The sequence below is a fragment of the Littorina saxatilis genome, linkage group LG15 (assembly GCF_037325665.1).
Source record: "Littorina saxatilis isolate snail1 linkage group LG15, US_GU_Lsax_2.0, whole genome shotgun sequence".
NCBI lineage: Eukaryota > Metazoa > Mollusca > Gastropoda > Littorinimorpha > Littorinidae > Littorina > Littorina saxatilis.
This window is the reverse complement of record NC_090259.1, coordinates 17319448-17335191: the sequence shown is the minus strand read 5'-3', so window position 1 is coordinate 17335191 and position 15744 is coordinate 17319448. Positions and strand designations below refer to the sequence as shown.

At 45.1% G+C, this 15744-nt stretch overlaps 1 protein-coding gene across 1 annotated transcript; it reads left to right on the top strand.

The window, feature by feature from the left end:
- Positions 1-162: 162 nt before the first annotated feature.
- LOC138948690 (uncharacterized) lies at positions 163-12497 on the top strand. The gene is made up of 2 exons (XM_070320283.1): positions 163-316; positions 5304-12497. The coding sequence occupies exon 2, from the start codon at positions 5834-5836 to the stop codon at positions 9899-9901; it is 4068 nt and encodes a 1355-aa protein (XP_070176384.1). The 5' UTR covers positions 163-316; positions 5304-5833; the 3' UTR covers positions 9902-12497.
- The last annotated feature ends 3247 nt before the right edge of the window (positions 12498-15744 follow it).

Sequence of the window (15744 nt, the reverse complement as noted above, 5' to 3'; positions counted from 1 at the left end):
GTTCTTTTCTCGTACGAAAGGTGTACTCGGAGTAAGAATTTCGTACGAAATTTTTACTCCGGAGTAAATTTTTCGTGGATTAAAAATTTCGTGTTACACCGGGTACACTCATTCTGTGACCTTGTTCGCTTGACAAAGAGCACAATACATAAATGGCGATAATGACAAGTGACACTTCATCGGCCTCGGTGAGCGTGTTTAGAGCTCCACTGATGTGCTAAAGGTATGACACAGGCCGTGCGTCAACCCGGAAACATATTGGTAGTGAAAACAACAACAGACAAGAAAGACAGACCAGAGAAGTGAACAGACGCTGGTGAGTCCGTTGTGTCGTTACAATATTAGTTATCGTTAGATTTGACTGTGATATCAACATTTATCAGTCTCAGTGAATGTCGAGAAAGCTGAAATCATATCAGATCGAGGCGTGAGCCGAGATCTGATATGATTCAGCCTTTCGAGACATTCAGACTGATCAATGTTGATATCACAGTCAAATCTAACGATAACGATTTTATCGCATTCGATTTCGGAACAGTAGGAACCAATATAGCTATTCTGATGGACACGTGGGGGAATTCGGGGGCTGTGATTGGATGGTCTCTTCCGATCATCAAAGCATAATGCTACGGAAGTCGGCCATTTTTGCCAATATCCAAAAGCATATTGTCAATAACAAAGACGCATGGTTCCGGTTTACCCATCTGTACCACACGATGTTTCACTGATCGACAACAGCATACACTGACAACTTGAAATTCTTCTCGGGAATGTTTTTCAGCTTTACAAATGTCGATAGCATACCCTTTTCTGCTAACTTCCCGATGAAACAGGACTAAACCTATTATTTTCTGTCCCTAAACACCACAAAATGCCCAAAGTCGAAAGATGTAGTACAAACAGGGGAGTAAAACGGAACAGCCGTTTTTGTGTGCCTGTGAGCTTAGTTCACAGTTGCCGACTGACACAAACTTTCGCATTCGGCTTTTCTTATCTCGTAACTCCACACTAAATACCACACCGGTGATACTGTGACGGTTCCCCTACGCTTTGTGTTCGGTGCCCTGACCCTTTGTGTTCGGTTCCCACTCGGTTCCCACACGCCAAAATTCGCGGACAAGATCGAGGTACTGTCACCCAAAACATCCATTTATGGTAGTATTACGCAATGTTGCTCTCTGAGAATGGTCTTGTTAGATCTGTGAGTGTTTACACTACATGCCTAGGTGCTGTTGGATTGAAGGTTTTTGATATTTTAGCCGTTATTAGGTAGAATGCCTTCCACTTTACTGCAAAACTGCATAATTCGTAGCATCGGCAAGAAATATCCTACCAAAAAATGCCTGCTTGGAACTGTCGTTGGTCCAGCAAAAAGTTCAACATGTCTGTAGCAGACAGCCCAAGTTTCAAGATTGTAGGGCCATCCAAACAGCCGTAATAATAAAAACAACAAAAGTAGTCAGTGAAATTGGCTGTGTTCGGTCCCCCCACACTTTTGTGACGTAGGCGTGACGGTTCCCATAATTCATTGTGTCGGTCCCCACTTTCTGTGTCGGACCCCACTTTCGACCTAATTTCTCTGTGACGGACCCCACAACCAGCCTATTTTGTGTCGGTCCCCACACCTTCTTGGATTTATGACTTGCCGGTTACTTGTATCATTGTATTCATTGAATCTAATTGTCTCGGAGTTATTTTTCAGCAAAAACCGGCAAGGCAGCACCTTTTGTGATACCAAGTAAGTCAGATGACATCAGTATGTGTGTGTGTGTGTGTGTGTGTGTGTGTGTGTGTGTGTGTGTGTGTGTGTGTGTGTGTGTGTGTGTGTGTGTTTGTGAGAGAGAGAGAGAGAGAGAGAGAGAGAGAGAGAGAGAGAGAGAGAGAGAGAGAGAGAGAGAGAGAGAAATTGATACCGTGCTGTCATTGTACTTGCATATAGTCTAGAGGAGGCCTGCTTTATGTAAAAAGAACTCCAAACAGTTGGTTGATGATATTGGTCTTGGAGGCCGATGCTAGTTTGTTTTCTTTCTCAGTTCACATGGCAAACTCCATGCTTAAAAGTATTTACAATGTCTATCACTATAAAAAGAAGGTTCTAAAAGTTCATAACTTTCACATTTTGTTACTTCAAATCTTGTTACCATTTGGATCTCCTCCAAAAAGTTAAAAATCTTGTTCGGGGGAAAGTCCCGGACTCTAAACAGTTGGGTTTTATTGTGTGTTAGTAGTCGCTTCCATGGGTGTCCTTTGAGATCGAGTATGCCCCCACAAGTGTAAAGTTCTTAACTGACTGTGTTCCTTTAATGGATGGATATTTTTGTTAGGATCTGGGATAGTTGTCTTTTTTCACTGTACTAATTGGATTTTATCATGTGTGTATGAGTGTGTGTGTGTGTGTGTGTGTGTGTGTGTGTGTGTGTGTGGGCGTGCGTGTGTGTGTGTGTGTGTGTGTGTGCATGTGTGAGTGTGTGAGTGTGTGTGTGTGTGTGTGTGTGCGGTGTGTGTCACTGTGTTTTGCTATTGTACACCGCCGTGAGCTCTGGCAAAATGGAGCGATTAATGGGTGTTCAATATTATTATTATATTATCCCAGCGAAGCTGGAGGTATCCCACGAAGGCTATACTGTAATCGACTTGAGAAATGTTCACACCGATAATCTATACATATAATCTATACATATAAATAAAAGAGAGTGTCTGTCTGTGTGTGTGTGTGTGTGTGTGTGTGTGTCTGTCTGTCTGTGGTCGCCATACCTCAGAGATGGCAAAAGATAAGCACAATATATTTTGCATGCACACTGCCCTGGACCCACAAATGTGCACCTGGGTTTTAGTTTCTCCAGACATTGTTTCCTTCCTCGGATAATTACCCTCCCCATCTATCAATACAGTCTATATAGTGCAAGGGAGGTAAGTCATGCTTTGTCACCCACGGAAGGGAGTTAACTCTCATCAAACCAGTATACCGTGTCATTCTCAAGTAAGATTCGAGAGTAAATTTTTCGTGGAGTAAAAATTTCGTGTTACACCGGGCCTGACTGCTAGTACATGATAAAGAAGGATTCGTTGTGCCCGATTATGGGCTACAGTTGGAGATGGAAGTTCACCAAAAATTGGGACCATACTAACAAAAATACGGTGGGTAAAATTGGCGCCCCCATTTTTTCAGCAAACGCCACCCAAGGCCGCTTTGGACGGGTAGAAATTCCGTAGTTTCCAAGTCTATGGATAAAGCTCGCGTAAGAAGAAACGGTCACGGTCGAAAGTCTTTGACGTCAATTAATGCATCATGACGTCGTGCCTCCCTGTAGTCTTTCTCTCTCGCGCGGTGTGTGTGTTTGTGTTCATTTTGTGCACATGTGTTAGTGTTACTGTTTGTTTGTGTGTGTGTGTGTGTGTGTGTGTGTGTGTGTGTGTGTGTGTGTGTGTGTATTTGTGTGTGTGTGTGTGTGTGTGCGCACGCGTGCATGAGTCTGTACTCGTGTGTGTGTGAGTGTGTGTGTGGTGTGTGTGTGTGTGTGTGTGTGTGTGTGTGCACACGCGTGCATGAGTCTGTACTCGTGTGTGTGTGACTGTGTGTGTGTGAGTGTGTGTGTGTGTGTGTGTATTTGTGTGTGTGTGCGCACGCGTGCATGAGTCTGTACTCGTGTGTGTGTGAGTGTGTGTGGGGTGTGTGTGTGTGTATTTGTGTGTGTGCCGTGTGCGCGCACGCGTGCATGAGTCTGTACTCGTGTGTGTGTGTGAGTGTGTGTGTGGTGTGTGTGTGCATTAGTGTGTGTGTGCGTGTATGTGTGTTTGTTTGTAAAGGTGTGTATGTCCGTCTGTCCATATGTGCGTATGGGTGTGTGTTTTGTGTGTATGAAGTTTTTGTGAGAGAGTGAGCGAGTGCGTGTGAGTGTGTGTGTATGTGTGCGTGTGTGACTTGGGGTGTGTGTGTGTGTGTGTGTGTGTGTGTTTGAGAGAGAGAGAGAGAGAGAGAGAGAGAGAGAGAGAGAGAGAGAGAGAGAGAGAGAGAGAGAGAGAGAGAGAGAGTTTCTTTCAGTCTGGGTGCGCGCATATCTTCATATATTCTTGAGGATTCCGGGATATTCGTGCATGAACGTTTTTAGAATCAGTTCTTATTCAGTGTAAAATATATAAGACTTACTCGCTGTAGTTATATATTGCAAGCAGATGCAAAAGCAAATTAAATTATGGTTTTGATGATGTGTGTGCGATGATGTGTTTTGCTCGTACAGACTATCACTGCAGTTCAACCAATGTTGGGGTTTGTTAAATAGTCTCGGTCAACACAAGAACTCCGTCTTTCTTGGGTGATGTACATCAAGAACGTCTCTCGCTGCCTTACTATCTTGGTGTCAGTGTATGTGTGTGTGTCTCTCTCTCTGTCTGTTTGTGGCTGTCTTTCGGTCTGTCTGTCTGTCTCACTCTCTCATTCTCTCTCATCCCGGCCGGGTCAAACCTAAGACTTTAAAATTGGCAATCTAGTGGCTGCTCCGCCTGGCGTCTGGCATTATGGGGTTAGTGCTAGGACTGGTTGGTCCGGTGTCAGAATAATGTGACTGGGTGAGACATGAAGCCTGTGCTGCGACTTCTGTCTTGTGTGTGGCGCACGTTATATGTCAAAGCAGCACCGCCCTGATATGGCCCTTCGTGGTCGGCTGGGCGTTAAGCAAACAAACAAACAAAATTCTCTCTCATACTCTCTCTCTCTCTCTCTCTCTCTCTCTCTCTCTCTCTCCCTCTCTCTCTCTCCCTCTCTCTCTCTCTCTCAGCCTTTTTTTCCTTTTCAACATAAGGAGAGAGGAAGAGAGTGCGCTGTTGTGTTGGCACCTGTTTGGGTCTGTGTGCGTAAGTGTGTGTGTGTGTGTTTTGTGTGTGTGTTTGTGTGTGTGGATGTGTGCGTGTGGGTGTAAGTGTGTTTGCGTGTGAGAGTGTGTGTGGTTGTGTGCGTGTATGTGTGCGTGTGTGTGTGTGCGTGAGAGAGATAGCGAGAGAGAGAGAAAGAGGTAATGATAGAAAGAGAGAAGAGACAGAGACAGAGAGAGAGAGAGACAGAGAGACAGAGAGACAGAGAGAGAGAGAGAGAGAGAGAGAGAGAGAGAGAGAGAGAGAGAGAGAGAGAGAGAGAGAGAGAGAGAGAGAGAGAGAGAGAGACCGACGATTGGTCTTTCGCTGGGGGGTATGCAGTGCCTTGGCAATGCACATCTACTTAATTATTATTATTATTATTATCATTATTAGTAGGCACTGTTCTTATGTCAGTGAAAACACCGAAAACCAGTATTGTTCTTTTTACACAGGTATCGATCGCTCAGGCTGCTGCACTCTTGTTGACAGTGAGGTATCGACCATGCAACATCTGGATGACACAGCTGCTTCTGCCACTGCACTCGTAATAACTGCAGTCAGTTATGGCTGACGATGAACAAATAAAATGAAGACAAGAAACTAACTGTTTCTCTTACACAACCCACAATCACCATGTGCGTGATCCTAAGCTTTCAGCTACATGCGGTCAAACCGCAATCTCACTGCCCATTGACCTTCTTGGGGTCATCATTCCTGGTCAAGGAAAGGTAACGCGAGGAATGGGGCGGCGACACATAGCATCATGCAGATAGGAAGGAGTGACACTGAGTCCCATTCTTGAGCTGGCTCCTCACTCAAAGAAACCGTCCCCCACTCCACTGCAAACCACGCTCCGTGGCAGTCGACTGGATCTGGAAAAGACAACGACCTTAATCTTCCGAGCTGGACTGAGTGTGTAGCGCAAGTGAACGCCAAGAAGAAGAAGAAGAAGATTCAAAGAAACTGTCTGTACAGTCTCAAAATGGCTAAAGAACAGAAGAGTTTAGCCGAGCAGGCACTCGGTGAAAAAGCTGACGTTGGTGACGATTTTATGATCGTGAAATTCATACTCCCTCGCTGCCCCGTTGACCAGCTGGACTCTGTGCTTACGACGTTGGTTCAGCGACGGCTGTGGTTGTCAGTGGGCGAGGCTTTAAAGCGAAAGGGTGTTAGTGATTCTCGCAGACAGTGGGCAGTGATGGAAGCGTGCAAATACTACGAAAATCTGTTTGCATACGATTATAACGAAATTTCGTACTTAGAACATCCTTATACTGAAAACCACCTATGCATCGTGTGTAAAGACATTGGTCACTGTGACGAGAACTGTACGGAGAAGGGATTAGTAGCTCTGCACAAAGAATTAGACGCTACTTGTTTTCATGATAAACTTGATTTCATTCTACCTCACGCTGCAGACGATCAACTGGACACTGTGCTGAAAGTACTCGTAGAACGACGTCAGTGGGAAGGTGTAGCTGCAGTGTTGAAACGAACTGGCCTGAGCAGCTCACAAAAAGCCTGGGGAGTGCAGGAAGCATGCAAGTACCTGGAAATGGACCAGACCTGGTTGTGCTTGAGAAACGAAATACTCCCTCACTGTCCCGACGACCAGCTTGGAACTATTTTGAACATACTTGTGGAACGACATTTCTGGGCTGCCGTACGAGTGGTGTTGGAGCGGCCAGGCGTTAGTGATGAGCTGAAGATTTGGGCAGTGCAACAAGCGTGTGCAGCGTATAAACGTGACGAAATGGAGCATGCAGCTGTGGTCACCAACGTCCTTCCTCATTGCCCAGAGGATCAGGTAGGCCCTGTTCTGACGTTCCTTGTGGAGCGACGCTTGTGGCACGGGGTGGCAGAAATATTACAAAGGAAACCTGTCAGCAACTCTCAGAAGCGTTGGGTCGTCCAAGAAGCCTGTGCACACATTGAAACAGAAGAGGAAAAGAAGGATCGCATTGCTGAAGACATACTTCCTTTCTGTGCTGATGACCAGCTAGACTCTGTACTGTCCTTTTTGGCGGAAATACATGCTTGGGGAAGTGCGGCTGAAATATTACAGAGGGGACCGAGTGACATACAGTATCGTTGGTGGGTTCGGGAAGCGTGTGCTCATGCAAGTGAAAAATGCATCATACAGATCATTCTCCCGTTTTACGTCTATGAAGACATGCGGGGTGCAATGGAGCAGATTGTCTCGCGACGGTTATGGAAAGCTCTTCTGTCGTTGCTGCATCGTTGCACCATTGATACGCTTTACCGTTGGACCGTGACGTCAGACGACGAAAATAATATGGACGAAGCATTCTGGGACATGGTCAGAACTCCATTTCAAGCTGTAAAGAAGCTAACGCCTGGACAGTGGATGGCAGTTGACTGGTCAGAATCACAGCCATCACTACGAGAACGTCTTCAGTGGGACATACCATTGTGTGAACTGCTCTGTGAGTCGTTGCTGCAACTTGTAAGGGAAAATTGGCTGAAGGGACGAGAGGAGGACATTGCTTGCGGGTCTTCTGAAATTGGAGAACAAGCAAGATCAGCTCTTCAAGTCATCCACGAAGAAGTAAAGCCTGCCTTGCAACAGCCTAAACCTCTGGGCTTACCTAAATTTGGGCAGTGTATACATAACTTGTGCCAGAGGTTTGATAAAAGGGGTTACAATGACAATGTACTCTTTCCATTTTATTTTATGAAGCATTTGATACAGGAATACAACAAACGCAAAGCTTGGACAGAAATAACTGACGCTATCCTCGTAGTTCTGACTACTGTCCCTGTTGTTCCTGACCTACAGAGTGTGGCTCTCAAAGTCATGCTGCGTCACGAAAAATGGGACGTCATCAGACTTGCGTGTCTGTCGCACGTGTGTGAACAAGTTCGGCGTGAGCTGTTCCATGCAGCTGTTAAGCAGAGACAGTGGAGCGTTGTCAACCGGTGGGCAGACCACACACTGTATGACGATCAGAGGTGGTGGGCACTGAAGGAAGCTTTCAAAGAGAAGCAGTGGGAAGTCTACCTGCTGCTGGCTGACCATGGATTGACAGAGGTCGAAGTCATGCACGTGCATCATCAATTGGTGCTGTTTGCTAACTGGAAGGTCGTACTGCGATCTCTACAGCATGGTGCTAACGTAACCGAGGCTAAAGAAGTGCTGGTGGAAAAACTGAAACAATTTCTTGCATCTGAAGATCCAGAGGAAATCAGAATAAAACATTTCCCATGGCCGCTACAGAACGTCGAAGTCCGTGAAAGACTTCACAGGCTGATCAAATTTGAGAACAGAATGCTGCAACAGAAAGCTTTCCTCAAGAAGACTGGCAAGTGCAAGCTCAAGTGGTCCACCATGCTCTTCAAACTCATGCGTAGCCCTGAAATTGCACATGCGAGGATACATCAAGCCGTGAAAGAGGCTATAAAAAACAACGTCTGGCACGTGGTGATACAGCTCGTTAGACTCGGGATGCATGCAGCGCAGAGGGATTCTCTGTTCCCTGAGATGGTCAAAAGGCAGCGGTGGGGTGTGTGCAGAGCGCTGTTGGAGCGAGGAGTCAGTCTTCAGATTTGTCTGGACGCTCTGCCAGAGTTGATGGAGAGAAGCCAGTGGACTCTTGTGGGGAGAGTGATGGAGTGCAACGTGGATGATGACTTGAGGCGTCAGGTTATGTCACGAGCTTTGGAACTGAGGGAAGGAAGCGTGGTGTGGAAATGTATTAGCACTCTGGGATACAGTCTTTCTGTACAGGAACGAGAGGAACTGTTTCAGCAGGCTTTTTACCGTGAGATCTGGCAGGCAGTCAAACCGCTGATAGAAGAAAACGATGACACTGGAATCAAACATCGTGACATTGCTCTGCTGGAAGCTATTGAGCAGCACTTGTGGGATGTGGTGGATCACTGCCAACGTCACCACGCTGACATCAACATACTAGACGAGGAAGGTCACACTCCAATCCACAGAGCAGTCAGGAAACGGGACCAGGCTTTCTGTGAGGACGAGAAGTTGGAGTGGCTGCTTTCTAACGAGCCAGACTGGGACCAGCACTGGCGGGCAGACTGGGAGGCAGTCAAGGAGCTGACCGTGAGAGGCGCTGACCCTTCCTTGCTGGACGTTGACGGTTTGTCCACTCTGCACAGGACCATACGGGGAGGTCAGTCTTGGGACGCCGTTACTCTGCTCATACAGTTCCACGGGGACATTCAGAGCCCCGCGCAGTTCAAGCTGGGTTTGAGAATCAGCGATGAGCGTACAGCGTTACAGATGCTGATAGACGCTCGCCAGGCACAGATGATCGAGACCACGCTCATGTGGTGTCCTGACCAGTGGAAGGGAGTGAACAAGGACAGAGAGACAGCTCTCCACGCAGTGTGTCTGGCTGGCTGGCCCAACATTCTGTACTACCTGGTAGCTCGGAAAATCGACCCGATGGCAGTGGCAAAAGGTGGACAAACAGCGTTGTGCTACGCAGTGCTGTGCAAGGAGTGTCCACAGAGGATGGTGGCAGAGTGTATCGAGCTTGGCTTCAGCGCACACCAACCACACATCACGGACACTGCGGAGAGAGGCAGATGGTTTTGGATTCCACCCATCACAGAGATCGAGGATTTGTTGAAATGCCCCGTGGTACTAGCCGTGATGCGAGGCTTGCCTGTCGTAACGCGGATGCTGTACGAATCCGGGGCCTGCTCCAACAAACAGCTGTTTCTACTAAAATCACAGTTGGTCAAACTGACAGACTTCACAAAAACAGAGGGTCAAGATTTCCACAAGGCGTTCAGCGACGATTGGAATTGTGTGTATCATCTACCCCTTCAAAATGAATACCCGCTGGAAACCGCTTCCATCCAGTGGTCAGTGGACTTCTTAAGACAGGTGTCCAGCACTCCTCGCAGCCTTGTGTCCACGTGTCGCCTTGTGATCTCACGCTGCCTCACACTCAGCAAGACACGTCGTGGAGACATCGCTGACCTCCGCCTGTCGCCCTTGTTGAAGAGATACTTGAGGTTTTCTGACCTGGCTGACCCTGATTACGGAAAGGCCGTGTAGCTGTGAGATGACTACTTAGGAAAACACACACACACACACACACACACACACACACACACACACACACACGCACACACACACACACATACACACTCACACACGCACGCACGCACACACACACACACACACGCACACGCACACACACACGCACACACACACACACACACACGCACATACACACGCACATACACACACACACACACACACACACACACACACACACACACACACACACACACACACACACACACAAGATGATATTTTAAAAGATTGCAAGATATTTTAAAACAGGACATGGGGGACCAATGGAAACGCTGCACCCAGTCACGTGATTACACTTATGATTTTTCTGTGTCTGCAGAAGGTCTCCGCGATGCGCGAGTCTGTTTGTCTTAAGTGTCTATCTGTGCGTTTGGCGGTGTGACTTGCTGCCATGTTATATTTGCAAATGTTAATGTTTGTGACTGTGTTTGTTTCTGCGCGTGTGTATGTGCGTTTGTGCGTGCATGCTGGTGTGTGTGTGTGTGTGTGTGTGTGTGTGTGTGTGTGTGTGTGTGCGTGCGTGCATGCTTGTCTGTGTCTGTGTCTGTGTGTCAGTTTGTGTGTATATTTATGCTTACATTTGTTAAAGAACTCATTTTTTCGATGGAACTATGATTCCCAATGCGTGCCTTTTCTTCGACCAACAACACAAATTACCAAATTATGCTCACGTTTGGGTCTCATCCCGGTAATTAATTTCACTGGAGTAATTCTTTACATTGATAAATGTAATTTTATCGGATTTAAGGTAATGGCACTGGATTTTGAGCTTTGAATTTAAGACAATTAAGTGGAAGATAACCAAGTAATGCACCTCTATATGTTAATACTGTGTCAGATCTATTGAACCCAATGTTGTTTCTGCAGGATAGGAAATGCTGTGTGTTTGTTTATTTGCTGTACCTAGGGTTGTTGTTATATATCAACGTATGATGTCAATCTGCATCGAACAGGACGTTTAGTTGTAACCCCGTATGATAGCTTAATCATTTTGGTTGTTTTGTGTCTGGTGTTATTGCTACGTGACTAGCGCACTTGGTACAATTCTTTGGACATTTTTAAATTTAATTTTTTTTTTTAATCTCAGTTGCATGCAGGCTGCTTCAACCCTTTCTTTTTTGTTGTTGTTTTTTTGTTTTGTTTTGTTGTTGTTGGCGGGGAGCCTCCTTCTTCATTGATCTTTTTTTCTTTTTTTTCTGCTTTTTATATTAAAGTTTCTACTTTAAATATACCTATTCTTTGGACATGGTGTCATTGTTATGCTTTGATTTTAGCGTGCATGATTAATGGTGAAGAGGAAATCCTAACTTTCTTTCCACGTATTTGAGTAAAATAAGTTTGTTATTTTTTGTTTAACTATGTGTTGCCTTTCTGATTACAACGATGTTCTAAACAGCAGTGAATAGTGTTTCAGAGAAATGACACCGATATGTCATTTCAATTTGACTGAATACTATTTTAATTATGACAGAGCGGTAAACTTCTATATATTTTCAAAAGACGAATGCTCAAGTGCACACATCCAAGATTCAGTGGGTTTGACGTTTTACTGCTAGCGAGATTATCATTATGAAATATGTGTGATGTATTTCAAGCTGTGGTTATCCTCATACAAGTTTAAAATAGGGTTTATCATGACACTGCTTTCACTAGTAATTTTTTTCTCGAAATTCCATGTGAATTAAGTGCCGTTGTTGTAGCTAAATTGTCTTTAAATCGATTTTAGTTTTTGTTTTCATCTTTTCTGACTCTTGTCTAAGATTGATACATTGGCCTCTTTAACCTTCACCGGATCACGCGTTGGACTACACAGTCCGGATGATGTGGGTCGTGTACGACCCATACTTTCCAAAGAAGGATTCAACGCAAAAAGTATGGGTCGTACACGACCCACGCCATCCGAATAGGGACAAACGTTTTGCCGCCTCTTTGCAGAGTATGGGTCGTACACGACCCACGCCATCCGAATAAGGATAAACAACGTAAAATTCCTTATGTAAAATTTTTTCCATATGGATCGTCCACGACCCACATCATCCGGACTGTGTAGTTCAAATTACGTCATCGTTTATTTGTTTGTTTAAAAAGATAATCTTTCTATGGTTGGGCAATGGGAAGATCGTTTGGTAGTTAGAGATTACATGAAATTAAAAATTCCAAATAGTTTCAGAGATAATGATGATTTTGTGAGGCTCTTGGTCGTCCACCGACGACCACAAAGTACGGTGAAGGTTAATAGCTTTGAGATCGATTTTAAGACTCCTTTCCTGATCGTTGTGTAAATAGCGCTTTGAGGTTGTCTTGTCTATCCGTGGCATTAAATGGGACGTTTTATTAAAAGAAAATGTGGCTAAATCGGGTGAGTTTTTCGTGAAAAAAGGATTTATGGCCATCTTCATAAAAAGGTCGAAATCAGCGCCGACATAGCTAAGTGGTTTTCTTTTAGAATTGTCTCGTAATTATTTGTATGTCTGTCCTTTATAAAGACCATAATATGTCGACGTGCTTCTGAATGTTGTTTTTTTGGTCTATAATTAAACGTTCCATAAAGTAACCTTCCTTGTCTGTTTTTTTGTTGTTGTGTTTCGTGAAAAACAAAGGTTTCAAACAATCTCGTTTGTGAATGAATTTTGGGTTGTGATCTGCCTCTATTTACCAATTACACATTAACATGCTTCCATTTGAAACTTCGAGGTCTTCATCGGGGATTGACGCCCGACAAAAGCTAATTGAAGCCCGACGGAGCGAAGCGACGGAGGGCTTCAATTAGACTTTGGGAGGGCGTCAATCCACGATGAAGACCGAGAAGTTTCAAATGCAAGCATGTTAATGTTATTGTAATTCAATCTGACGACGATCTCTTTCCTGCTTTCATGCGGTTGTAAACAGACAGAATTGGTTCTGTTCTGTTCACACACTACTTTCAGTACACCTACCTGCAAGGGTCAAGTCCCAAGAAATATGTCTCTGTATTCCTATCTTATCACTCTGCTTCAGTTTTATTTTCTTTCACACACACTTTCCCTTCTTTTTTGACGGGTTTCTGGAAAGCAAACTCAAACCAAATTCTTTTCATCACAAAAGCGATCTTTGGAATTGACTGACGTAGTCCGGAAGAATTCATGCATCAGCTAACGTCACGTATTCGACGTCATCACTTCGCATACCTTATGGTCTCGGTATTTCGTTGGCCTTCATATTTCCTACTTGTAAAATGACCTTCAAAGCTAACCGAGACTAGTTGAGGTTGTATCAATGCGCCTCGCCAGCAGGTGGTTAATGGCTTTTTTTAGCGAGTGGTTATTGACAATTAATGACCGGTAATTTTTAATGAGTTGGGCCATTCTGACCAATCACAGGATCTGTTTCATTAAAACGCCAACTTGATTGAATTACTGTGACAGAGGAGGCTACCGCTCCTTTCACGTGACAGCAGACTCTGCACCCGAGTTGTTGGCCTTTAAGTCAACACCTGTGGATTGTGGAATTCTGTTTGTGATGGGGTCTGGTGGTTTCCGATTGTCTGTATGTTCATGGAAACCTTCGGGTTTGCATAACAGTTTTTATAGGGCTAAGAAATTAGCCCTAACATTTTCAATCCTGTTTGATTGCACTTCGCCTCCCGAGGTGATCGTAGTGTTACGGCACTCGGTTACATCTGGCGCTTGCGAGCAGGGATGGGACTCGGCATGATATGTTCAGGTAATGGCATAATATGACCACTGAACATATTCGTGCTGTTCCCATTCTGCGAACTTGGGATGGACAGTGGTCCCCCGGTTCGGAACTTCGGGACGAAGTTCATTCAAACGGGGGCGATTGTGACAGGGGAGGCTACTGCTCCTTTCACAGCAGACTCTGCACCCGAGTTGTTGGCCTTTAAGTCAACACCGGTGGATTGTGGAATTCTGTTTGTGATGGGGTCTGGTGGTTTCCGATTGTCTGTATGTTCATGGAAACCTTCGGGTTTGCATAACAGTTTTTATAGGGCTAAGAAATTAGCCCTAACATTTTCAATCCTGTTTGATTGCACTTCGCCTCCCGAGGTGATCGTAGTGTTACGGCACTCGGTTACATCTGGCGCTTGCGAGCAGGGATGGGACTCGGCATGATATGTTCTGGTAATGGCATAATATGACCACTGAACATATTCGTGCTGTTCCCATTCTGCGAACTTGGGATGGACAGTGGTCCCCTCGGTTCGGAACTTCGGGACGAAGTTCATTCAAACGGGGGCGATTGTGACAGGGGAGGCTACTGCTCCTTTCACAGCAGACTCTGCACCCGAGTTGTTGGCCTTTAAGTCAACACCGGTGGATTGTGGAATTCTGTTTGTGATGGGGTCTGGTGGTTTCCGATTGTCTGTATGTTCATGGAAACCTTCGGGTTTGCATAACAGTTTTCATAGGGCTAAGAAATTAGCCCTAACATTTTCAATCCTGTTTGATTGCACTTCGCCTCCCGAGGTGATCGTAGTATTACGGCACTCGGTTACATCTGGCGCTTGCGAGCAGGGATGGGACTCGGCATGATATGTTCAGGTAATGGCATAATATGACCACTGAACATATTCGTGCTGTTCCCATTCTGCGAACTTGGGATGGACAGTGGTCCCCTCGGTTCGGAACTTCGGGACAAAGTTCATTCAAACGGGGGCGATTGTGACAGGGGAGGCTACTGCTCCTTTCACAGCAGACTCTGCACCCGAGTTGTTGGCCTTTAAGTCAACACCGGTGGATTGTGGAATTTTGTTTGTGATGGGGTCTGGTGGTTTCCGATTGTCTGTATGTTCATGGAAACCTTCGGGTTTGCATAACAGTTTTTATAGGGCTAAGAAATTAGCCCTAACATTTTCAATCCTGTTTGATTGCACTTCGCCTCCCGAGGTGGTCGTAGTGTTACGGCACTCGGTTACATTACAATGCTTATTAATTCGAGCTATACATCTCCATACCGTTTATTAATATTAATATGAATACACACATCATCATGACAAAAGGAACGAGAAATCCTTTTTAAATTTTTTTTTTTTTTTTTTTTTTTTTTTTTTTTTTAAAGAAGAAGAGCAGTGAATGAGTAGAAGTTGTGTTAATAGACATGTCAAATAGTGGTAAACGGGTAAAACAACAAAAACAGAAACAACAACACCAACAGCAACAACGACAACAACAACATCAAACAACCGACGCACGCTTGCACGCACACACGCACACACACACACGTACACACACACACACACACACACACACACACACACACACACACACACACACACACACACACACACACACATTTTTCGACCCCATCTTCTGGCAGTGACATACATATTTCGACACCCTTTTTAAAACCGTATCTTAATGTGTATGATTTGCATTTGCCCTTGTTACGTCATTGTTGTTCGATTTTGTTACCAATACAATTGATGCAGGTCGAGAGCACACAAACACACGTCTCGATTCTTCGTCTATGTGATAACATTTAGTAAAAAAAAAAAAAAAAGCAAACCGGACCTCTGAACCCTGCCAAGGGAGGCTACTCGCAGTTCAGGCGTGTCGAGGACTAACTGTAAGATGCAAGCAGGAGCTTCAAAATTCTGCCCTAAATCTTTGCTTCACAATTTTTAACCTGCGATCTCCCCTTTTGTGTACATAGTCCATTTTTGTATGGTGGCATCGATGGGTATTCGTATTTAAATCCCACATTTTGACCCATTTAGAAGCAGACGACATCCGGCGGATGTGCTCTAGTTGTGTCCCCTCGTTCAGAACACTTTCACAACAAGACATAAGTGCAAGAACATG

Excerpts from the sequence above, each read along its gene's own strand:
- LOC138948690 (XM_070320283.1), top strand. The coding sequence starts at position 5,834 with ATGGCTAAAGAACAGAAGAGTTTAGCCGAGCAGGCACTCGGTGAAAAA.